General features: G+C 44.1%; 3 protein-coding genes across 3 annotated transcripts; 2 read left to right on the top strand and 1 right to left on the bottom strand.

Annotated features, from left to right (window-relative positions):
- Nucleotides 1-567: 567 nt before the first annotated feature.
- Nucleotides 568-10,005, top strand: LOC133503766 (gastrula zinc finger protein xFG20-1-like). Its single transcript, XM_061825691.1, has 2 exons — nt 568-1,534; nt 6,512-10,005. Exons 1-2 carry the CDS (start codon nt 1,360-1,362, stop codon nt 8,749-8,751), a joined length of 2,415 nt encoding a protein of 804 aa, XP_061681675.1. The 5' UTR covers nt 568-1,359; the 3' UTR covers nt 8,752-10,005.
- A 2,464-nt stretch (nt 10,006-12,469) lies between these two features.
- LOC133504123 (uncharacterized) lies at nt 12,470-16,152 on the top strand. The gene is made up of 4 exons (XM_061826333.1): nt 12,470-12,788; nt 13,405-13,806; nt 15,253-15,332; nt 15,461-16,152. Exons 1-4 carry the CDS (start codon nt 12,602-12,604, stop codon nt 16,031-16,033), a joined length of 1,242 nt encoding a protein of 413 aa, XP_061682317.1. The 5' UTR covers nt 12,470-12,601; the 3' UTR covers nt 16,034-16,152.
- Nucleotides 16,153-16,390: 238 nt separating this feature from the next.
- Nucleotides 16,391-23,853, bottom strand: sec22bb (SEC22 homolog B, vesicle trafficking protein b). The gene is made up of 5 exons (XM_061826338.1): nt 23,632-23,853; nt 20,553-20,662; nt 20,315-20,475; nt 19,319-19,465; nt 16,391-17,421 (listed from the first exon to the last, which is right to left on the bottom strand). The coding sequence occupies exons 1-5, from the start codon at nt 23,704-23,706 to the stop codon at nt 17,267-17,269; spliced, it is 648 nt and encodes a 215-aa protein (XP_061682322.1). The 5' UTR covers nt 23,707-23,853; the 3' UTR covers nt 16,391-17,266.
- Nucleotides 23,854-24,252: the final 399 nt, after the last annotated feature.

Below are 24,252 nucleotides of genomic sequence, written 5' to 3'. Positions count from 1 at the left end.
ATCATTATAACTTAAAAAATGATAGGAATCCACATCACAAAAGATCCACATCATAACTTTAAAGTATGGAAGGGAACCGATCACAAAAGATCCGCATCATAACTTAAAAGTATGAAAGGAAAATAAAGAGAGTAAAGTATAAACATACACACACACATAACACGTACTTCAACTGTCATCCTTTTTTTTTCTCTATAAAAAAATATTTGAAGTCTTTGGTATTGCCAGGATTTTTTTGTTTTCCAAAAATTGGTCATAAAATATGATCAAATGTCATCACATCACAACAATCAATATGCTACTTTTACCACACCACACGAAAGAAGAAAGAAATATGTAGTAACTGCAAACATGAGGTAAACCTTCATGCTGCAGGATGGAAAAAAGTATATGACGCGACCTTTTGGCTAACAACACAACTGGAGTCAGCCAACCAAGAGTCCAGTCAATGTGATGAGATTTCAGGTGTTAACCTTTGCATGAAATAATGACAAAAAAAGCCTTATAAAAATATTTGATGTATTTTTTTGTTATATTTACAGGTAAAGCTAGAAGCAGCAATTAAAATAAATCAATATTTGGGGGAAAAAAAACAAGGAAATTAAGTAAAAGTGAGAGAAACAGGACAAGGATGTTGCCGTTGAATTAATCCATCCATCCATCCATTCTCTGAGCCACTTATCCTCACAAGGGTCGTGGGACTGTTGGAGTGCTATCCCAGCTGTCATTGGTCAGGAGGCGAGATACACCCTGAGCTGGTTTCCAGACAATCGCATTGAATAAATCCATCCATCCATTTTCTTAGCCGATTATCCTCACGAGGGTCGCGGGAGTGCTGGAGCCTATCCCAGCTGTCAACGGTCAGGAGGCAGGGTACACCCTGAACTGGTTGCCAGCCAATCGTATTGAATAAATCCATTCTTAAAATATGAAAGCACACATGAAAATGAGACGTGAAAAGTATTTTGACTATTTTAACGCAAAAGCAAACTAAAGGTATGACAGTGAGGCAAAGTATTTCATAAGCTATCTTTTTTTTTTGGGTGGGGATAACAGGATGAGATTGAGTAATTTGAAGATCTAAGATCGTAATTTAAAACTTCATTTTTATTTTGTTTCATGGAGAGAGAAAAAAAGTCATGAAAATTGAGTTAGTCAACCAAAGCCGTGCAAAACAGCAGGTGACGGTAGTGCGCGCTCACAGTCTGCAAACTGCGGTTGAGCACGAAGAAGAAGACAAAGCAGACGAAGAAGAAGAAGGCGGCGGCGAGGAAGAAGTCTAGCACCTCTTGTGTCTCGAACAAAAGACGTGTTTCAAGTCGCTTAGCTTCTTTAAGCTTCGTCGAAGAGACTCCAGACATGTGTAAAGTCACAATGTTGAGGGAGCTGGTGAAGCTCAAGCTAAACCTGGCCGTCGAAGAGATATTCGAGCTGTTCGAGAGAACCATCGCCGAATACGAGGAAGCGAACGAGCGGCGGCATCGTCTGCTCCTGGACGCCGTCCTCAAACCTCGTGTTCGATTGCAAAGAGCAGGTACGCGCTTCTCTCAATCTATTTTCTCCTTTTCTTTTCAAACACGGAAAGGTCGAATACTTTCTAGGTTATATTCCTCGTTGTCCGTTAAAAAGAGATGTTAAATAAAGATGAGGTGAAAGGACGTTTTCAGACACACGACGAGGAGGGGGCAGGGGGAGGGGGGCAAGAATTCAAGGAAGCACTTGAAAGCAATATTTTTTTTATCAAAGCTTTCATCCACCAAAGCTTATTTTTTTTTTTTTACATCATTGATATCCGTCATAACATGTGCAACCCGGGTAATTAAAGAATAACTACATATTTCTAAAATTGAAAGTCAAATTAAAAACCTGAAATGCGTGCAGACACCTTCTTTTTACAGATGTGGTTCTGGTCAGACATTATAAAATCAAATTCAAATGCATCTTAGTTGTCGCACAGCACAGATTTTGTTTTGTTCAATCGAAGTTGGACTTTTTGGCCACAATATAAAGATGTTATATATGTATATGAACTTGCATTTCTACAGGTGAGGCATTTGAGAACAGTAGCACATTCGCAATGCTGACTTTGGCTGCAGACAGCTGGGCGAAAAGGCAGAAGTTCAAAACCACAGCAACGAAAAAGATGGTGATGTGTACAACAAAGTGAAACAAAATGTAAATACCAGTCACTCTGATTTGACGGGCGCCATCGCACTCGCAAATCTGCACAGTCGAGCGCGAGAAATCACGCGTGTAAAATTTGTTACGAGTAGAAATACACAGATATTGAAAGACGTCGCTTATTTTGCGTAGTCTTGACATTAATTTACGTGTTTATTTCATAAACGTCGGTAACAAAACAAGCCTGATCCTGAACAATCAGTATTTGCCAGGAAACAGGAAATGCAAGTTTACCGTACTGAGCACGTTCCGAAGTGATGCTTCACATACTGCGAGCGCTTTTATGTCGAAAGTCATCAACATCACGAGCCGTGTCAAAGGAAATTCAGTTACACTGAAAACATTTCTGGGATATAACGGTGTTAGGTCCAAAGCACGGACTTCTCGCTCAATGTGGACTCAGAGGCTCCGGCACCAGGATAAAATGATGAGACAGAGGCAGAGTTGTTTTTTACCAAACTGCAGTTTGGGGAGAGCTCGGGGGAGAAGAACATATTCTCCACGCCCGTACGTAAGACTCTCTCCGAGCTTTCCCAAAACCACACATTTTATTGAGCTTCACACATAGGGTGGGGGAGAGCAGGTTTCACAAGACAAGTAAAGTTGTTTTGCAGAGACAGTTAATCTTCTCAAGGCCGGGTGTCCTCTGATTAGACACAGTTCTTCCTGTTACAAAAACCCACAAGAATGCAGCTATCATAAATTTGCAGTCACTTTGAGCTCTTAAGCTTACAAGAATGCAGCTATCATAAATTTGCAGTCACTTTGAGCTCTTAAACTTCCCATAGACAAACAGTACACACACGCATCGTTGCACAGTAACAGAGTTATTAAAAGAGATTTATGACACATGAGGTGATACATTTCACAGGCCTCTGTGAAATGTGTAAGCTTATCTTACAAACGGGGGTAACGTTTCAGTATCTAACGAGAATAAGTATGAGATTGTGATTTACTTTGACTTGATCTAAGTTCTAACGTTAGACTATATTTAGTTTTGAAATCGAATGTCTATTGACCTCTTAAAAATTTCTCTGTCTGTGGAGTGTCAATAAATTATGATTATGGCATTGGGTAAAAACTACATACTCGGGTATAACAACTCAGTAAGTTATTTTAAGGTCTTGAGATTCCATCCCTAATCACACCCGCAACGTTATATCTGCGGGCATTACTGACCACTCCTGTAATTTTTTCCAAATGTGAGTGACTGCAGTATGAAATACAAAATATTACCATGGCAAATAACAAGACTATCTCCTGCTCCAATCAAAGTACACCATAGTGCCTTTGGTAGGACTTCCGAACCATCAGAGAGCCTTCTTCTGATTTTTTTTTTTTTTTTTTTTCGACAAATCTCGCTAATTCGCTGAAGCTTTTTCCAGAGTTGCTAGCCGGCACGCTCTTCAAAGCCTCGCGAGAAGAGGCTCGCGATCCGGGATCCAAGTCCGCCTTCGAAAGCGGGGACATTGTCTAACGCCTCCGACGATCCGTCTCGCGAACCTGCAATGGAATATGCTTTTATATCAACGATGAATGGTGCACGGAGGTTACAGAGCTCAGCGCACGCTGCAGCCCGCTTTTAGAGTCGCTGTTTTTGAACTCAAAGCCGTTTTATTCGTCACGTGAGTTGACATGTTTTATCCTAGTCGGTGTTTACATTCCGCCTCAAGATAATCAAGTTAGCATGACCGCCGCGCTGATAAAGCTCGCCGAGAAGATAAACGAGATGGGGGGGGTTCGCCGCTCATTATTTTAGGAGATTTTAACACAGCTAAATCTAACCACAAAGTCCCTAAATATGGGTTGTTTTCATGTGACGTCACCCGTTCTGAAGCCTCGGGCAAATAGCTTACGAAATACCATCAAGACCCCAGTTTTCGTTGGCTACAACAGCCTAACTACAAAAAATAAAGACTGAACTAACTCACTTACGAAGTGTCGTGAGCAGACAAGTGTCCGATCCGACTGCTCCTACGTCGTGATGTCCGTCACATAGAGTAAAAGCTCAAGAGCACAATACTGCGCCTTTGTGACGCAGTCCTGAGTCCCTTGATGTGTGGATGCCAGTTAGTGTCATAGTCAGTCTGGGCTTGATCTGCTGTCAGACTCGTCTTCGATAAATGCTGTTAGAAACGTAATGTCGTCCAATTTACGTATGTACGAGTAACGAGCTCAGGGAAATAAAATGGCCGCCGCCAGCTATTTGTCCGAGGCAGCACGACGGGTGACGTCACGTGAAAACAACCCGTTAACACGTCCGATACGATTTACAATAGGAAGTTGAGCCTTAAGAGAAGTTGTCCATGTTTGTTGCAATTGGAAATTGAAAACTTGTCCCGTTAGGGGTCGCCACAGCGTGTCATGGTAGATGAACGCATATTTGTTTGGCGCAGTTTTCGCGCCGGATGCCCGTCTTGACGCAACCTCTCTGCATTTAGCCGGGGAGAGAACCTGGTATTCCCCGCTTGTCTCCCATCCAAGTACCAACAAGGGCCAGACCAGGTTAGATTCCGAGATCTGATGAGATCGGCTGTTCTCAGGGTAGCATGGCCGTAAGCTCGCGCCGGACCATACGCCACCGATACATACCGTACGTACTGGGAAATTGTGAAATACCAAATAGACTGGAAATGTTTATTTATGTACCTTGTTTCCAAACAGTGACTGTAACACGGCAATTAAAGGACTCAAACATCCATTTTCTTAGCCGCTTATCCTCACAAGGCTCGCGGGGAGTGCTGGAGCCTATCACAGTTGTCAACCCTGAACTGGTTACCAGCCAATCTCAGGGCACATCGAGACAAAACAGCCGCTCACAATCACACCTTGGGGCAATTTAGAGTGTCCAATTAATGTCACGTTTTTGGGATGTGGGAGGAAACCGGAGTACCTGGAAAAAACCCACACAGGCACGGGGAGAACATGCAAACGCCACACGGGTGGGTCCGGGGTTGAACTCAGGACCTCAGAACTGTGAGGCCAGCGCTTTCCAGCTGCTCCAACGCGCCGCCCATAACAGAATCGTCACAGTTTTTCTTCCCTCTTGTTTTATTGAAAGGATCGGTGCTGGTCGGCGCTCGGGAGACAAAGACGACACTCAACAAAAGACCAACGTTCCCAAATGCTATTTCGCCTCAATAACTGGGATAGTTATTTCGACCAAATGCAAGTTCTCAAAACACAGTTGACATTGGGTGAAATCAATCATATGAGCCCCTTACCTATGCCGAGAAGGTGGAGAGCCCAACACCCTGGTAGAGCTCCGCTTGTCAACCAGCTGGGCGTCCGTACGAAACCCGCAGCAGACTCTGCCTGTTTGTACTCTGCGTCTCTCTTATTATACGTTGACAGTTGCGTGCGAGAGAAAGGACGGGCGGCCTACCCGTCCCACCTGGCGCCCTTAACGTTTGTTTCCTGATTTACTATTGACACCTAAGTGTGTCCTTCAGGCTCTGAAAAACATCTCACGCAGCCATAACTGTCAACAACAATGTTCGTCTTTGGTATGCATGCGAACAAGATAGTCAAGACGTCTTGACCAGAAAAACAAGTGAGTGAAAAACAAGATAGTGAAACGGTCAAGACGTCTTGACCAGAAAAACAAGTGAGTGTGGAAAAACAACTTATATAACCATGGTTGCACAATACATTCGGGTATTCAACGGTTATGGGAAGCATCACTAATTAACACTCCTCTCACCTCTTCCTGTTCACTCAAATCATGAACATCGTCGTGTTGGAGCTGAAGAACCTCAAATTCTCCGTTACACATCATTTCAATCACTCTGTCGCACTCTTTCACTTTCATCTCAAGTCGAATTTAATACAAAAAATATATATTTGTTGCATTTCATGCTTGCAATGAGCACACCAAAAACTAGCGGTCGTTTTGTCCTCACGCTCGAGGTAGCTTCCTCATCTTCTGCGCACAACTGAGGTAGTTTCTTCTTCTTGCACGCACACGATAGATATTCTTCTTCTACCACACATTGGAGGCCTCTGCAGATACCCAAACTCAAGTGCAATATATGGAACGGCCATGTTTCAACCATTACGTTCAAACAAGTTTTTTGTTGTACGTTTAAAGTAATAGCCGCTAACGACAAAAAATATTCCAGCCGCATTGTTAAATATGCCTCAGGGTTCACACGGTCGGAAAAAAGTTACGGCTTGTGATCCGGAAAATACGGTACAATCATTTTGAACGGGGGGAAGACCAGTGTTCCAACTACACTTTTGAGTTAGGAGTGAGAAGCAGCTTCACATAGTCTTGGTAGCCAATTTGTATTTCCACGTTTTAGCTCTTTGTTTTCATGTTGCCGCGCAGGTGCGCAGCTCGTGCCGGAGAAAAAAGAAGAGGCTTCTGCCGACGAGCAGGAGGAGCCGCCGGCGAAGAAAAGGAGGAACGTCGGGACGAGAAGCATGAGCGCAAGCAAATGTAAGGCAACAGAAGCCAACGAGCAACGTGGCGAAGATTTACAATTCAAGCCAGAAGGCTTGGCTTCGGTATCCGATACGGATGACAATGATGGCGACGACGCCAAAGAACCTTTGGAGACTCCGGAGAAGCTAAAGTGCTCCGGGTGCGGTGAAACGTTTGTCCGCAAAGAAGATTTGGAGAGACATGCCAAAACACACACCGGAGAGAAAAGCGCAGTTGTGACTGACCCATTCGCCACCAAGTCCTTTATCTGCTCAGTTTGTATGATAAGCTTCCCGAGTCGAGAGTCTCTCATATCGCACTTAAGAGGACACACCGTAGACAAACCGTCCCCCAGTTCCAGTCAAAAAGTGACGACACAAGACAAAGGACAAACTGGTGAGGGCGTACAATCCCAACCGGACCACTTGGCTCCGATATCGGATATAGATGACACGACTGGAAACTCTTCCGACGCTGATGACAGTGACTGCGCCAAGAAACCTTCGGAGACTAACAAGAAGTTGAAGTGCTCTGAATGCGGCGAAACGTTTGTCCACAAGGAGGATTTGGATCGACATGCGAATACACACACTGGAGAGAAACCGTTGAGTAGCACAGTCGTCATCAAACCGTCCTTCACGTTTAAATATTTCAGCTGCTCAGTTTGCCGGAAAACCTTCACCAGTCGAGATTCTCTCACAAAACACATGAACGTACACCCTCCCGAGAAACTGTTGGCCTCCACGAGTTCGAGTCAACAAGTGACAACGGAAGCCGATGGACAACGTGGGGAAGGTCTCCGCTCCCAACCGGACATCTTGGTTCCAAAATCAGATCTGGACAACAAGACTGCAAACTCTTCCGACTCTGCTCAAAAACAACCTTCGGAGATGAATAAGTTCAAGTGTTCTGCGTGTGGTGAAACGTTTCCGCGCAAAGACGATTTGGAGAGACACGCCAAAACACACGCTGGGGAGAAACCTTTGAATAGCGGCATTATGACCAAACCACTGAAGACTTTTACATATTTTACCTGCTCGGTTTGTCGGAAAAGTTTCACGAGTGACGACTGTCTCAAAGCACACATGAACGTGCACGGCACTCTAGTTTCAGGACTGGCCTCCGGTAGCTCGACCGAGAACGTACCAAAAGCGGGTAAAGATAGGCACACGCTGAAAATCGTACGCGCGCGAAGCGCCGAAGAACTGAATTCGAAAACGGACAACTCGGGCCCGGTACCAGAAAAGGACGACGCGACGTCAGACTCTTCTGACTCCGATCCCGGTGACGCCGCCAAAGACGCTTTGGAAACCAAGAAGAGGCTCAAGTGTTCGGAATGCGGTCAAACGTTTGTCCACAAAGGAGATTTGGATGGACACATGAAGACACATGCTGGAGGGCAACCGTCCAATGGCACAGGTGTCACTCAACTGTTCTACACTCTTAAATCTTTCACCTGCTCGGTTTGTACGAAAAGCTTCCCGAGTAACGACAGTCTCGCGTCCCACATGAGCGTACACGACGGCTTGAACGCGTCGGCTTCCGCGAGCTCAAGTCAACACGGGACGATAGAAGCCAACGGAGAGCACTGTGAAGTTCTAGAATCCGAACCAGAGAGCCTCTTTGCTCCAATATCCGATTCGGACATGACGTCGAACTCCTCTGACGGCGAAGACACCAACGCATCTTGGGAGACCAATCAGAGCTCGGAGAACAAACAACATCACTGTTCCCAGTGTAGGAAAACATTTACCACTGAAAACGATTTGAAAAATCACATGGTCACGCACACCACGAAACCTTTCTCTTGCTCGATTTGTGATAAAAGATACTTAAGGAAGAGTCACCTGATGAGGCACATGAATGGCGTACACGGACAGGAGAAACCCGGGAAATCGGAAGCTGGCGAAGGATCGCAAGCGGACAGCGCCACGGAACCCGGGAAGTCGAAAGCTGCTCGGAAACGGAGCAAAGACAAAAAACCCTTTAAGTGCTCGCACTGCGGGAAGAGGTTTGTCCTCAGCGGGTTTTTGACCAGACACTTGGCAGTCCACAATCTCGAGAAGCCTTTCGCTTGCCAATTTTGCGATCAGAAGTTCAGTTTTCAGGAGGCTTTGGCCAAACACATCCAGCAGCTGCACTGACAAGAGGCCCTCCTTTCCTGTTGGGCCCGTCCTAGAAAATTCTCGGACAGGACTGGACGGGGATGGCGCCCCGATTGTTGTTGAGCAAACATTCCAGCGCAATGTGCATTGTGATAAAGATACAGTACTTAAAAACAAGTCCGAAACCAACTCCGCTGAAAACCTCGGTCTTTTTTGGGGGGGGCTATTTCTATTCATACATTTTCCGAAATTTTAAACACGCGCCGCAAGTCAGATCAAGTGGTTCTGCTTGTTACCTCTGAGGTCTGGTGTCGGATCTTGACTTGGGCCTTGAGCTGCAAACCCGCGTGGATTGGTTTTAATGGGACCAAATGGTGGTTCTATGCGCTTTTCGATTAACCGGCGACCAGTAATTCTGGACCCTGCAAGATTTTATGATTGATGTAAGTTTTTGTTTTAAGTTCATCTTTATATCAAAAGCCATCCCGATAAATGATTCACAAAATACAGTAGAAAACATCGATGTACAGATAATTTGCTGGTCTCCCTAGCAACAGCCAAGACTGGCTTCACTTTGACTCGGATAGTTGACGCCTAAAAGGATTTTGGAAGCCCCCCAAACATTCTGAAAGACAGGACTTGCCACCCCCCCCCCCCCCATCTGCTGAGAGAGGGCCGAGGAATGGACATTCCAGGAAAAAGATCAGGACTTTTAGTTTAGACCCACTTTTTTTTTTTTTTTTTTTTTTTAATTTGTTCATCTGAATGTTCAGTCACATTAATGTACATAAACAAGCGCTCAAACGGTCATCTGTTTTAAGACCTTAATGTTTCACAGGTCATCTTGTTTGATACGAGATCCTATTTGTGTTTTAAAAACTTCCTGCAAAGTGTTAATTCCACACAAAGCAGTTTGCAGAGGGATTAATATGGTGAGATACTTTTTTTGAGAAATTAAGATAGTGGAATCTCAAATTTCATATAGATACGAATCTGACCCAAACTACGGGGTTGATGGACGAGCTACTGTGTGCATAGATTTTATGTAAGATAAATTCCCTCCTAAATCTGAGCTGTTGCGTGGAGTTTTGGGTGACATTTCGTTCGTTCATGTTTCATCTTTTCATACACCATATCCCTTGTTTGTGTACCACTCTTGGGGACTCTTCACTCTTTATCTGTAGTTCATACATTTTTTTTTTAAAAAATAAAGAACAACAGTTTTGTTTAAGTGTGGCCTTTGTACGCTAAATAATTTTGTGTTCGTTATTTCAAGAAATAAGATTGAACTGATTTACTGTCTATATTAAAATTGGGTGACATTCTGTTTAAATTATTTAGCAAGTTATTCTTTTGATGCACAAGAAGTGCTAGCTAGCATTGTCGTCGTAGTTCAATTGGTTACTTAATCGGCAGTTTATGTTACAACTTTCATTTCTATATTCATAATATTTGGAATGACACTTTGAAAAGCATTGTTTCTCAAACTGGAGGTCATGAGCTGTAGTTTATGACCGGGTCAGAGTTCTTTTCTTACAATACAGTACATTGTATCGTTTAAAAAAAAAAAAAATGTATAGCTACTTGTAGGGACCCACCAATGGACCTTTCCGACCTGTCAATCATTCGTACAATAACAGCCAATCAGATCGCCGCATTGTCTTAACCCCTGGCTTGACACGCCCCTCTCGCTATATTGTCCCACAGGCAATGCTGGTTGTCAGTAGCGGGCGCTTGGAAAAGTTCATGTTTTGAAGAAAATGGTCCTCAGATGCGCTTGGGGAACGTGCAATTCTGATGAAAAGATATCCTGCTAGCTTACAAGGGGCCCTCGTGATTCATTTTTGAAAGTCTAGGTTATTCCCCCTGGCTTATATATTGACCGGACTGTGTGAAAGTAAATTAGTGCCACCAGGATTTGAATTTGAAATGTACAGTGATCACATTTTCAATAGTTGCTACAATTCGCTGTCTGAAATCCACCATCTGTGCCACGGGGCAGGGTTATTTCAGGTCACAACCAAATAGCCAGCCAATGGAGCTTTCCGACCTGTCAACCACGCGTACAATAATAGCCAATCAGATAGCTTCACACGCCCCTCTCGTTGTATTGTCCCACAGGCAATGCTGGTTGTCAGTAGCGGGCGCTTGGAAAAGTTCATGTTTTGAAGAAAATGGTCCTCAGATGCGCTTGGGGAACGTGCAATTCTGATGAAAGGTAGCCGGCTAGCTTACAAGGGGCCCTCGTGATTCATTTTTGAAAGTCTAAAACACAGTTGACGAAGTGTCTGCGATGGATTAAGGCTCGCGGAAGAGCGCACGTACAACTAAACGTGGACAATATCACCAAACACGGGGCTGTATGTTCGAAGGTAAGTGAGGGAGAAGTAACTTCTCTGAGTTTGACTGAATTATTATCAGTGCAGGAGAAGAAGTTTCACTTTGTTAGCGTATCACTGACCTGCCGAACCAAGCGTGTCATGTTTTATGCCTAAAGAGTCGGGTTAGTGATTAAACTAAATACGCGATATGCTAGAAAAATGTCTTGTTTGCCTATTTGTATCACATCAGACGTTTAGGACAGAGTACTAGGTTGCATTACGAGCCAAGTCAAATGAATACACCCACTCACTTCTAAAGACGACAATGATACTCATACCTGTCGACTCGTACGGTTTAGCCGTCGTTCATACGGATTTTGTGGGGAATCTTACCTATACGGCTATGATAATTAGACATTAATTGAAGATATTATCATTATGGAGATCTACAATAAAAAGCATTCAAATGTTTGGTTTTTTTTTTTTCCACCCCTTTTATTTTTATATATAATGTGCTTCGGTATGTTAAGGATTTTTTTGCTCTCTATCAGCATTTTTTGGGGGTAATTTCTACAGGTTGGCGCTCCAAAAAGTTGACGGGTATGGATATTACTCGTGATCTTTCCAAATAAAAAGTACTCACCCTGCTTCACATGCGCCGTACCATTCCACTATTTTATCCTGTTGGATTTCAATATGAAGTTTGTGAGTCATCAAACGTCAGTCCAAAATCTTAATTCCGTGTACAAATCCTTGCGTGAAATAGTCGCGACCTCTCTGTAGAACTCTCTTGGACGAATATTATCTGGAATACGCGATAGAGAATCGACTTCAAACATGTTCTGTTCAATCGCCATTTTTGAAGCTCGTGGCTAAGGGGGCGGAGCTTAAGATCGCCACAGGAAAGGTCCATTAAACAAGTCCTGCCACCTAGTGTTTGGGAGGTTGAATAGCCCTGATGTGATTGTGAAATAATGACATACTGTAAATCTGACTTCCCTGTAATTGTTTTCCTCAAAAAAATTAACAATTTTGGGGAGTTAATTAATCATATATAGTACAGAATAAATACACCTTTTGCAGGTAAGTGGTACAATTACACATAAAGTTGCATTATTAAAAAAAATAATAATAATAACTTTACTAAATTAAGACCGGCTGTGGAGATGACTGCTAGCCTACCACCCAAAATTAATTTTAAATTATTTAGATTACTAGATTAAGGCCTTTGGCAAGAGTTGGCTGCTCCCCTCCCACCTCTTGCCAAATGCCTGATTTAAATAAATAATAACCTATTGCAAGATTCATTAATAATGCAATTTTTTTTCCTCTAAGGAAAGAGAACCAACCAAGAAATCCACAGGTTAGAATTTATGAGGACTTCAGCAAGGTGCAACGATTACAAAATTGCAGGCAGTTTTCTCACCTTCAACCCCGACAGCCTCACATGCGCCATCAAACCACGAGAGTGCGCAATTTAGGTAGACCGGCGATTGGGAGTCGCGTCTGCCACCACAGAAGAAAAAAAGGCGGAAGTCACTGCCAGCAAGCTGGAGCGTTGTGCGAAAATGTGCAAAGTTCGAATGTTAAGAACGCTGGTCAAGCAGCGGCTGAATATGGCCGTGGAAGAAATATTCGAACTGTTCGAGAGGACCATCGCGGAGTACGAGGAGGAACTTTCTCGAGCTTTTGCCCGCAAGGAACTGCAAGTTCTGGACGCTGTCCGCGAGCCTCACGCTCCGTTGCGCGAAGCAGGTTTGTTCATTTCTTCCCACACAAGCACAAGATTTATTACTTATTTTTTAAAATGAAATAAGTGTCATATGCGCAATAATAATTTGAGCCCCCCCCCCCCCCCCCGGCCATCCATTGTCTGTACCATTATCGTCACATGATCGTGCGTGATGGACCTTATCCGAGTTGATTTGGGGGTGAGAGGAATGATACACCCCAATAAAATGTATTGTAGTAATAAAATAATCCATCCTCCACAATCTTTTTTGTGCTAAATAATAAACATTGTAAAATATAGATACCAGACATGAAAAATGCTAAACTAAGCTGAAAGTCACAAATACACGCTGTAGAATTAGGTTGCCTTGAAGGGGCGTGGCCTGCATTCATCACTTAATTTGTTCAATATTGGCATTTTCTCCATGCTCAGTGTGTTTTCATTTCATATTCGTGTGTTTAGCTGACTGTGCTGTTCAATAAATGGCTGGAAGTGCTTATGAAGTTCCTTCTTAACTGAATTTTAGCTCATAACACGATGCACAGGAATAATAAAAATAGTAATTTTAAATCAAACTACCTTTTGTCAAAATGGTTATCCAAACAATCCATCTGCGTTTGCTGTCCTTGTGCGGCGCAGAAATCCAGCAGCTGTCGCCAGAGAGTGGCGATGAGGTACCGTCCCAGTGCCAGGAGGACCCGGCGGAGCCCCGCCTCGTCAAAGAGGAAGAGAACGACGTCCAGAGGAGTCCGAACGGGGAGCAGCTCGGAGGGGCGAAGGAGGAGCCCGACGTCGACGCGTTCCCGTTGACGGGTGACCACGTGAAGAAGGAAACCGACGACGCTCGGGCCTCGAAGCGTCGTGACCTTCAAAGCGTGACGTTCCACCAGCGCGCCGCAACGGAAGCTTACGGGGAACGCTGTGGAGGACCGCAACCGGGCAACTTCGCCCCGCTACCGGTCGCGGATGACGTGGCGGCGTCAAACTCTCGCCACGGCGCCCGCGACATAGAAGCTTTAATGGCCAGCAGGAATTCTCAAGGTGAGAAGACAACTCATAAACCGTTGAGCTGCTCCAAATATGGGCAAATGTTTGCTGACAAAACAGCTGCATGGAGAGAAATTGTTTGTTTGGGCAATTTGTGCCAAAAGATTCTCCTCAAAGAAATAGTTGTCAAGACTTGTTCGAAAAATGCGTTAGCAGGCACCTATTGCTGTCTTGCGCACCCCAGAAAATTCCGGGACGGAGCTGACGGGGGTTAGACACGTGATCTTGAATGTATTAGCTATCGTCCAACTTGTCTATAGAGCTCGTCCACCTACAGTACGTCATAAAATCACACGACTTTTGTTTACCTCGCCATATTGACGGTCTAGCAAAGCATTCTTCAACGCTAAGTCGGTTGGAGACGACACGAAAATGCATCTTGTAGCACGACGCCCAGAGTCTTGTCCGATACCGTTAAACGTTTGGAAGGTGAAAATAAACGAAGGTATGTGGAAAAATTAGATAAACTCGGCATAGAGGACCCATATTTAATGCCGAAATCGATGTTTCCGCCATAAGAAATTGGACTGTTAAGTCGCTCGTCTTGGACGACTGGATCTACACGTGAATCTGGTGCGTAAGTCGTCGAGTTTGAAAGGGTAGAAAAGTCTGGACGGATACAAATACTTCCTCGCTGGATCTGTTCTCAATCAAGAATAAATCCCACGTAGCGATGGAGCCACTCTGATTTTTTTTTCAATACAAATGCCAATATTTAAATAAATTACCCCTGGTTTTACACAAACTTGCATTCATTAACTATGATTGGGGGGGGGAAAAAAAAGACAGCGAGTCTGCTCCTCCGTACACGGAAGTGTATTGCGGCCACACGTTAACCTACATAAACGACACTGTGACTGACGGTTTATTTTCTTTTTTTAAATGCGCATTGGACTCCTTTGACAACAATGCATATTTAAAAAAAAAAAAGTGTCAGAGAGGTTTACCAAACTTTGTGTGACCACAAAACGCTTCTGTGTACGTTGGAGACAACTCATTTAAAAAAAAAAAAAAATTTACGCATTGTTCTCAAATGAGTCAATTTGGCATTATAAATACATACTTCTTGGTAATGTGAGATTGAGAAGAATAATTCCTACCTGAAACGAAGCGATCGCTAAACAGTCGTGTGTATTTTGGTCGGGCACCGTCAATCACATTTAATTGCCGAAATCCGATCGATATTTTCTGGTCTTTTCAGCTGGTATTCCACAGAATATCTAATATTTGAATATCTGGCTCGTCTGTTGTGACAACCAACAGCACAACAGGTCTCGCGTATTGTAAATATTCACCTCCGGTTCAAAGTCTCCCACAATGTCGAGCAGCTCTGTTTGACCTGCAATATGGCGCCGTGAAAATGGCGACGTCACGTGCACGAGCTCGAAACTCTTAAGGACAGAATGAATGTAACATCGCCACTTCTGCTCTTTTACTTAGCTTTGGAGGACGACCTACTTGCGTTCTTGCGGCAACGCAATATTTCTAGTGAGCTTCTCTGTCAAATGGAGCGAGACAAGGTAAATTGATCTTGTGGATCCCCACCCGTCTGTTTGTTGTAGTTTAGTTCGGGGCTTCTCAAAGCTTTTGGGTCCGGGTGCCTGACCCGAGAAGTGCACTTAACGGTCCAACTATCGTCCCCCCGCAGATCGACTCGTCCGTGATTCTTCTCATGTCGGACGAAGAGCTCCAGAAGTACATCCCCCGTTACGGCGACAGGATAGCGGTCGTGGCCTTCTGCCGAAACCTGAGTTCAGCGGCCAGGAGGAAGGTTATCGTGCACGGGCGACCCACGCCGGCCTCTCTCAGCGGGCGAACCTATTTATTCGGCAACAGAAACGCCAAGAAAACAAAAAGACGACTGGAATTAGGGTGGATGAATTTTGACTGGAAGGAAAAGCGATTCAAGCAAGTGAGGAGCAACGGGGGCGGCGGGACCAAGTCCCTGTCCGTTGAAAAAAGCAAGACGATGCAAGAAATTCAAATGATGGCCGAGGACATTTTCCTCCCCGGCGGTCAACTCTCCGACTATCAGACGCGGATCACGGACTTTTCCGAGCACCAGCTGGACTCGGCCAGCACGCTGGAGGAGGTTTACGACATCACCCAAGCGCCGATGCTCCGGCTCTACCTCTGCACCAAGCGACGCAGCCAAGAAGCGACGCAGTGGAACCCCGTTGCAGGGACGTCACATGACCAACGCGGCTCACGGGAACGCTGACTTCTTCTCTATGCTACGCTAACAAGCATAACTAGGGTGGACGATGCTAAAATGTTCATTTTTCTTTCTATTAGCATTTATTTTTGCAAGTAGGGTATGAAAACTGCGGCTTCACGAGTTCCTCCGGCGCGTTCACAGCCAGTCGGAAATCACAAAACCCGTTCATTTGACAACCAGGTTGACACAAAATATTTAGTGCAGGCCCGGTTAATAGCTGTTTTCCATCAAAATGTATACATTTTTAAGAAATTTGTTGTAAAAAAAAAAACAAAACAAAACTATGACCTTTTTTTTTTTTGGGAGCAAAGCCTTGATTTTCTCCCCTCTTCCCCACAAAATTGAGTTTAAGGAACTGTGCGCTGTGCAAACACTTTTTATTCATAAGATAGCAGACGGAACAAAAAAAGGCAGCCAGCGACTGGACTGCCTTGGAAAATTTACACGGGTAAACTTTGTACAAAGTGAAAAGGACGCAGAAATGTCGTGTGCTGGGGATTACGAGTTAGGAATATGATATGACTGTCAACATTTCAGAAAACACAAAACTCCTCAAATAAATGCCGTCATACGGAAGTAAATAAGTGCCACCGGGATTTGAATTTGAAATGAAAAATGATCACATTTTCAAAAGTCGTATTTCAGTGTTAATAATTCAACCGGCTACAACACCAAACAGCCAGCCAATCCCAGTTACGCTTTCTTCGTATGTGACGTCACGTGACTAAAAGTGTAACTGCGATTGGCTGAGTGTTCGAGTCTGACCTGAAGTAACCCCGCCTGGTAGCACAGACCGGTGAATTTCAGACGGCGAATTGTAGCCGGTTGAATTGTTAACATTGAAAAGTTACACAGAAATACAACTATTGAAAATGTGATCACTTTAAATTTCAAATTCAAATCTGTATCCTTGTGGCACTTATTTACTTCCATTATTAATCACGTTCTAACATCAGTGAATGCTAATAAACGACTTTGGAGTAAACTAGACAGCTTTCGAGATATACTTAAGCAGCCTTTTAAAGGTTTGGACACCTCCCGCAAGAGTTGTTTGGGTGTCGATTTGCTTTTGCACACAGTTGCCTTCGAGACACCCCCCAACGTGTCGACTTTTCCTCCGCGGAACCACTCGTCCCAAAACCGTCAGGCTTTATTCTCTTAATTCGGAAAGCGCGGGCGTTGTCTTAAGTCCTAGTCGGGGGTTGTTTGTTTTTGCGTACTGTCCGTCCCGCCGCCTCAGAGCCACCAGAAGCGCACGTAAACGATGAGCATGATGAAGAAGACGCCGCCGGCCGCCAGCTTGGCGTACGTGGATCGCGTGTTCAGATACTTGGCGTCGCTGCGGTACTTCTTGGACAGGCTGGATAGGTTGTTGGCCTTGGAGTCCAGCGCTTAGAGGAGGGGGCACAGATAAAGAGGCAGAGTCACATGTCGGTCCAATACTTGACACTGTTGCCTTGAGATAAGAGCGAGGCATCTTCAGAGTTTTTGTACAAAAACGTGTGTCTGCCAGTTTGTCTTTATGGGAATGTCATCCCTCATTGTTTCGATCGTTCTAAAGCTTCCAAAAATGGGAGCGGTCTTCCTGGAATTGTTTTTGTATTTGAGCGACACAAAAAGTCGATGGATGTGTTGAGTAAAGGAACAGATCGACCGTCTCATTTCTTGTTCTTCGGCCATCCGATTATCCACGACTTGTCGTAATTGTTGGCGGGGAGGCGACCGATTCCGCCCTTCGTGACTGTTAGAATTATTGTTTTATCCTGCATTTGTTTCCATGAGTTTTGCTCTGAATTATTCTCCTTTCGAGCGGCTGTGTGACCCTGCGACGCCTGGAAGACGATGCCCCCCTTCTAGCCTCAAGCGGAAACTCGTGAGCGCCATAAACAAGTCTTAAAAGAATGCCTTGCTAATCTCTGGTGGGTTTATCGGGACACTGTAGCAGCCTTGAAGAAATATCTACCTTGGCGTCAATGTTGGTGTAGCCATCGGTTTCCCCAGTTGTACTGAGTGAACTTGTCAGTATTGTGAAAGAATTAATTACTACTTTAGTTATTGTTAGAATCGTTCAATCATGCATTTGTTTGTCTTGCTCTGAATTATTCTCGTGCGTGACCCAGCGACGCCTGGAAGGCGATGTCGCCATTCTGACCTTGAACAGATACTCCTCAACGCTGGGAGGAGATGTCCCCCTTCTTTACCACAAGTGGACACTTCCAAACGCCATCGACGTGTCTAAAAAAAGAAGGCCCCGCTAATCTCTTGCGGGTTTACCGGGACGCCGTTGCGGCCTTGAAGAAACGTGTACCTTCGTGTTTATGTTGGTGTAGCCGTCTGTTCTGCCATTTTCACTGCGTGAACTTTGTAACCATGTAACCTTTTGACCCGAGAAAGCAATAAAAAGAGGCACAACGGCGAGGGAGACTCAGAACCTGGTTCGGAGGTGAAGCTGGTTAGCCGAACCCGTCCTCCTCATGAGATAATTCAAGATCTCTTTTTATCCCTAATTTGCATTTTAAGCCAGCAGTTAGGTGCCGAATCTGACAGTGACACTGCCAAATCACATCTGGCCATCTTCTTTGCCGCTTATCCTCACAAGGGTCGCAGGGAGTGCTGGAGCCTATCCCAGCTGTCAACGGGCCGGAGGCGGGGTACACCCAGAACTGGTCGCCGGCCAATCGCAGGGCAAATAGAGACAAACAACAGCCGCACTCACAATCACACCTACGGGCAATTTAGAGTGTCCAATTAATGTTGCGTGTTTTTGGGATGTGGGCGGAAACCGGAGTGCCCACCCGGAGAAAAGCCACGCAGGCACCGACCGGGAGAACATGCAAACGCCACACAGGCGGGTCCGGGATCGAACCCGGGACCTCAAAAATGCGAATTTCAAGCGGACCTGAACCCCGTATGACAATGTAAATGGGCTTTTAAAACAGTGCAAGGGTTTTAAAAAGAAATAAATAATTGTGAAATTTGCACATCGACTCGCCACGGGGAAATGTCGTGACTTCCAGGCAGAGGGAGGAAGTGATGTCACGGATCTTGGCTACCCATCTTAACATTTGGGTAAACCTGGTTTAAATATGCTTTCCATATGCTGCTGTCGTCCAAAGTCAAGCTCGCCGCCACGACGACTGTTCATACTCGGCATTACGGCAACCAACAGGGACGCTTTGTTCCGCTTTTATTTGGAAGCGGGCCCGCGTCGGCGGTTGCGGGCAGCATCCGGCCAAATTGAAAGACTTCACGCGAAGGCGCCACTCGTCGTCGGCTCCGTTGACTTACCGGAGAGCGCCTCCCCTCGCTGCAGGACCTCTTCAATGTTGGCCACCATGATCCTCTGCACGTCCTGCAGCTCCGTGTTGATGCTGCCCAGGTTCCTGCGGGCCCGGCTGTCGATGTACGTCTTCTTGGTCTTCTGGATGTACGTGTCTGACACACAGGCCCAATACAGGACATTCCGGTTACTCGTGGGGACAATACTTGTGCGCCTGCTCCCTCTAGTGGTATAGGAAGGAAGCACTGATTTAAGAAGTCCAGTTCACTTGTATTTAACTTTGTATCCCAATACAGTTTTACCTGTTTTCATACTTTTATGGCAGTAGATTATGTAACTCATGGTGTACATTTTCCTGTAAATGTACTGCTAACATGCAAACATGTAAATTTAATCTACTACCAAAATTATTATTCAAAAGTTGACTATTTTAACACTAAAATGTTTAATAATGCATACATGCCTTTATTTACAACGCATTAACAATATCTTTTCATTTAAATAAAATCAAGCAAACTATATTAATAAATTCAATTGCACTCATTTTCAAAAGTATATTTCAAAATTAAAAAATTGATGCTCCTTTTTATTCATATACAAGGTAATCATAATCAAGCTATTTAGTAGTAAAACAGTTGTTCATTTTAATTTGTCTGAAATCTTTTTTCACCATGAAAAATCCTTTAAATAAGACAAATTAAGTCTTTTTTCTAACAATTGTAAGGATGGAGAAAAGTTTTTTTTTCAATTCTTCATATAATTATAACCAAATTATTTCATAAAACCTAAAATTGTTTCTTTTTTATAATCTTGATGTGCAAACTAACCAATTAACCAATGTGATACATGAAAAAAAAAAATAGAAATTGTAACCGATTTTCAGAATCAGCTTTATTTGGCCAAGTGTGTAAAAAAATATATACGATTATTATTTTCAAAAATGAATGATTATTTTAGGGGACCTGTAAACAATGACGTTGCTTAGCGAGCGAAGTTGCGCTCACCGAACTCGATGAAGGAGTACGGCCGCGACACGGTGGGCACCTTCTTGCCGTGCTGCTCGTGGAACTCGGCCTGCAGGTCCTCCAGGTAGGCGAAGGCCAACTTCTTGGGGAAGCCGCCCTCGCACAGGACCAGGTAGCAGACGCCTTTCTCCAGGACGTAGCTGAGCGCGCGGCAAACACAGGACGACCGGCGTGAAAACGGGGCCGCCCGACGGGCGCCGCGGACCTCGGGACTCACTGAAAGGCCATGGAGCCCGCCTCCAGGGTGCAGCGCGTGGGGCTCTGCTCGTTGAGTTTCCGGAAGAGCTGCTTGGCCTGACTCTGGTACTGCTGCAGGTCCCGGCCCAACTGCCGCACAAAGGCCGTAACGTGCTTTAGCGCCCGACAACGCATCCATGCATCCGTACAATCACAATCCCCACCCCACCCTTTTTTTTTTTTTTTTTACAGATTACAAAAGATATTTTTATACATCCTTGAACATACCACAGTAGTAATACACACAAAACAAAAAAACAAAGAGGTTCACGTGTGCAAGGTCGTGTGTCTACTTTTTTTTGGAAACTATTGCAAGCTGTTTTTGTGTTTGACCTCTCTGAGCGTCCTTGAACGCATCGGAGTACGTCAAAGGACGGCGTCACAAAGAGAAAAATTGAAATGAAAAACAATAATAATTGATTGCACTCCTGGATGGCTCACACCTGACACTGATTAGGTCTCGGAGAATCTGTCGCCTTTGAGGTTTACTCAGTTTTCCCTCCGTCCAGTGAATGTTTACGTTGTTTTTTTAATAAAAATTACAAAACCGAGAGACTCGTTTGGTTCGATCCCAGACCCGCCTGTGTGGAGTTTGCATGTTCTCCCCGTTGCCTGCAAGTGTGGCTTTTCTCCAGGTACTCCGGTTTCCTCCCACATCCCAAAAACACGCAACATTGACTGGACACTCGAAATTGTCCCTACGTGTGATTGTGAGTGCGGCTGTTGTTTGTCCCTATTTGCCCTGCGATTGGCTGGCGACCAGTTCAGGGTGTACCCCGCCTCCTGCCCGTTGACAGCTGGAATAGGCTCCAGCACTCCCTGCGACCTTTGTGAAGATATTTGGTTAAGATAATAGATGGCTGGAACTCCTTCAGCAAGTAAGTTGAATATGAAAGATTCTAAATCTAGAAGACTACAAAAAGTATTATGCAGTAGCAAAATAGTGCCTAGCTACCACTCCTGTTTGCATATACCGCCTTTTTGGACTGCTTAGCTGTGTACGACCTCTTCCTGAAATAAAAACCTTCTTAAGACCATGCCCCTGCCTCAGAGTCCTGCATTTGAGTCCGCCCCGTGCCGCTGGTCCATGGCACTTGTGTGGATTTTGAATGTTCTCCCCATGCCTGCGTGGCTTTTTACTGGGTGGGCACTCCGGTTTCTTCCCTCATCCCAAAAACATTCAACAGTAATTGGACACTCTAAATTGCCCATAGGTGTGATTGTTAGTGCGGCTGTTTGTCTCGACGTGCCCCGCCATTGGCTGGCGACCAGTATAGGGTGTACCCCGCCGCCTGCCCGTCGAGAGCTGGGATAGGCTCCGGCACTCCCCGCGACCCTCGTGAGGATATGCGGCTCAGAAACTGGATGGATGGACTTATTTTTGTTTCAGCAGACTTTTGGTTTGTTTCTTGTGATTTAGATGAGAGATTCTAAAGGGTTCACATAATTTTTCTTTCCAATGTACCGTTTTTTCTTTAAAAACCTCTAAATGCTAAATGGGGGGGGGGGCATGGGGGGGGGGTCTCCTGAAGCACGTTTGATCGCAACAAAGTCGCACCACGTGTCAAGATGATGTCACATAGGAATGAGCTGCGCGGCCCTGAGATTGCAGGACGGACCGAAGCTCCGGAAAGAAACAACAAAAACAGTTGTACACTTGACTGCGTTTTATACCGATGGTGTCTTCCTTTATACTTTATTTTAAGTTTATAACATTATGAATCTAAAGTGAAGCACCCATCCGAATGCGTGTCACTTATTTTTAACTCGTACACTTGGTCCATGGGGTCTTTTTGGAGCGTCTTTGAACGCATCACAGCACAAAACAAAAGGCGCACACGCACGACAACAACAAACCTTTTCGCTTCCCTTTTCCACGGCAAGCGGGGGAGCAAGGAGAGAACGTTAAAGACTTCAGTTAGGAAGTATCGGACAGGGTTACGCTACTCGTTTGTCACGTTCAAATGAGCTTACATTTTATGGTGCACACTTCCGTAATCACAGCAATTATATTAATCATAATAATAATGCTTTTATTATTATTGCTGTCTGAGTACAAAGCAGAAAAAAAAAAAATCTCACTCATTTCGATAGCAGCAATATTGAGCCATTTAAGATTTGTGGGGAAACACTGGAGGGAATCCGGTGTAGATAATACAACAATAAAGTACACATCGAGTCAAATGGAGAGAACAGAGATTTAAAAAAAAAAATGCAATATTAAAATCAATAACTTTTGAATCAGTTGTAGGATTTTTTTTTTTGCTTCCTTGACATTTTTTGATCATATTCAAATTACTAATAGTCTGAGTGCCAATAGTGTACGACTAAAACTGATGAGTGTAAATAGTGTAATTAAAAATACATATTTTACAAAATGATGTAAAAAGTGAAATGCAACAATATGATTAATGTCAACAAGACCATAAATTATCATTATTAATACATTTAGATTATAATGACAATTTAATAAATAATAATTTACTGTAATTGAAGGGGCATTTATATTGTATGTAGTATAATAATAATATGTATAAGACCATTGTAACTATTATAAAATATATTTATTTACAATAATATAATCAAAAGTTTTGCTGTTACACCATCAAGAAAAGCAATTAAATAAAAAAATGTACATTAATAGATGCATTCCTAAAGTGAAACTAACAAATCAATGAAATATTTTGCACAACCGTTTTGGGTTTTTTTTTGCGATTAATTATCATCAATATTATTAATTATCTGTATGGATGTGTTTCATTACACATTCCAATCATGGAGTATGTAATGTTCGATGCTGGTCGAATTCCATATTTGATCAGGATGGAATTCGTGTAGTTTTGCCACTGCTGTCAACAAATAATCCAATGTAAATGGACACATGTCCGCTGTAGGGGCCTGTCGCAAAAGGACATTTCAACGGTGTCCTACAAGCAAAACTGGGAAATAACGAGCAGCGTTGAAGCGGAAACGGCGTTCGCGTTTTGTAGACGTCGAAACGACACAAAAAAAAGACAAACGTGGCGAAGAATAAACAAATTGCACCGGCTGCGTCTCACCTGCTCGTCCTCCTGCATCGAGGCGGCCAGCGGCAGGCCGTCGGCCAGCCGGGCGATCATCGTCAGCAGCACCATCTTCTTCTCTTTTCTTTTCTTTTCTTTTATTTCGTTTTTTTTTTTTGACAACCTGAACGGCCCGAAAGCTGAGCAGCGGCAGTAACGACGGCAACGGGAGCCCCGACGTGACGACGCGATGCTGAGCTGGCCGGAAGAGCGTCACAATTTCTACCGTGTCCGTCAAATTTACACTTCCCCAACTTGGCAGGCCGGAACTATTTCCATCCCGAGAACGATCCCCCCAATTTTACTTTTTTAAATATTATTCGTGAATTTATTTCCTTATATCTTTAGGAACAATGAGCTTTCCCAATTATTACAATTTATTAAAAGACAAAATTTTCAATTGTCTTAACCAAAAATAACACAGGCCTACTAGTGGTATAGTACATATTAAATGCTAAAATGGCTTCCGATAATGCAATTTAATTTTCGTGTACTTGGGGGCAAAAAGTCGCACTTTTGGTGAGGAAAAAAAGTCACGTTAGACCGTTTTTCTAGTATCGTACTGAAGCTTACTTGTAAGAACAAAAAACAAACACACAAAAAAACCCCAGTACAAAT

This window comes from Syngnathoides biaculeatus, chromosome 7 (assembly GCF_019802595.1).
Source record: "Syngnathoides biaculeatus isolate LvHL_M chromosome 7, ASM1980259v1, whole genome shotgun sequence".
Taxonomy (NCBI): Eukaryota; Metazoa; Chordata; class Actinopteri; order Syngnathiformes; family Syngnathidae; genus Syngnathoides; species Syngnathoides biaculeatus.
The sequence above is the reverse complement of the archived record's forward strand: the minus strand, read 5'-3'. Positions and strand labels throughout refer to the sequence as shown.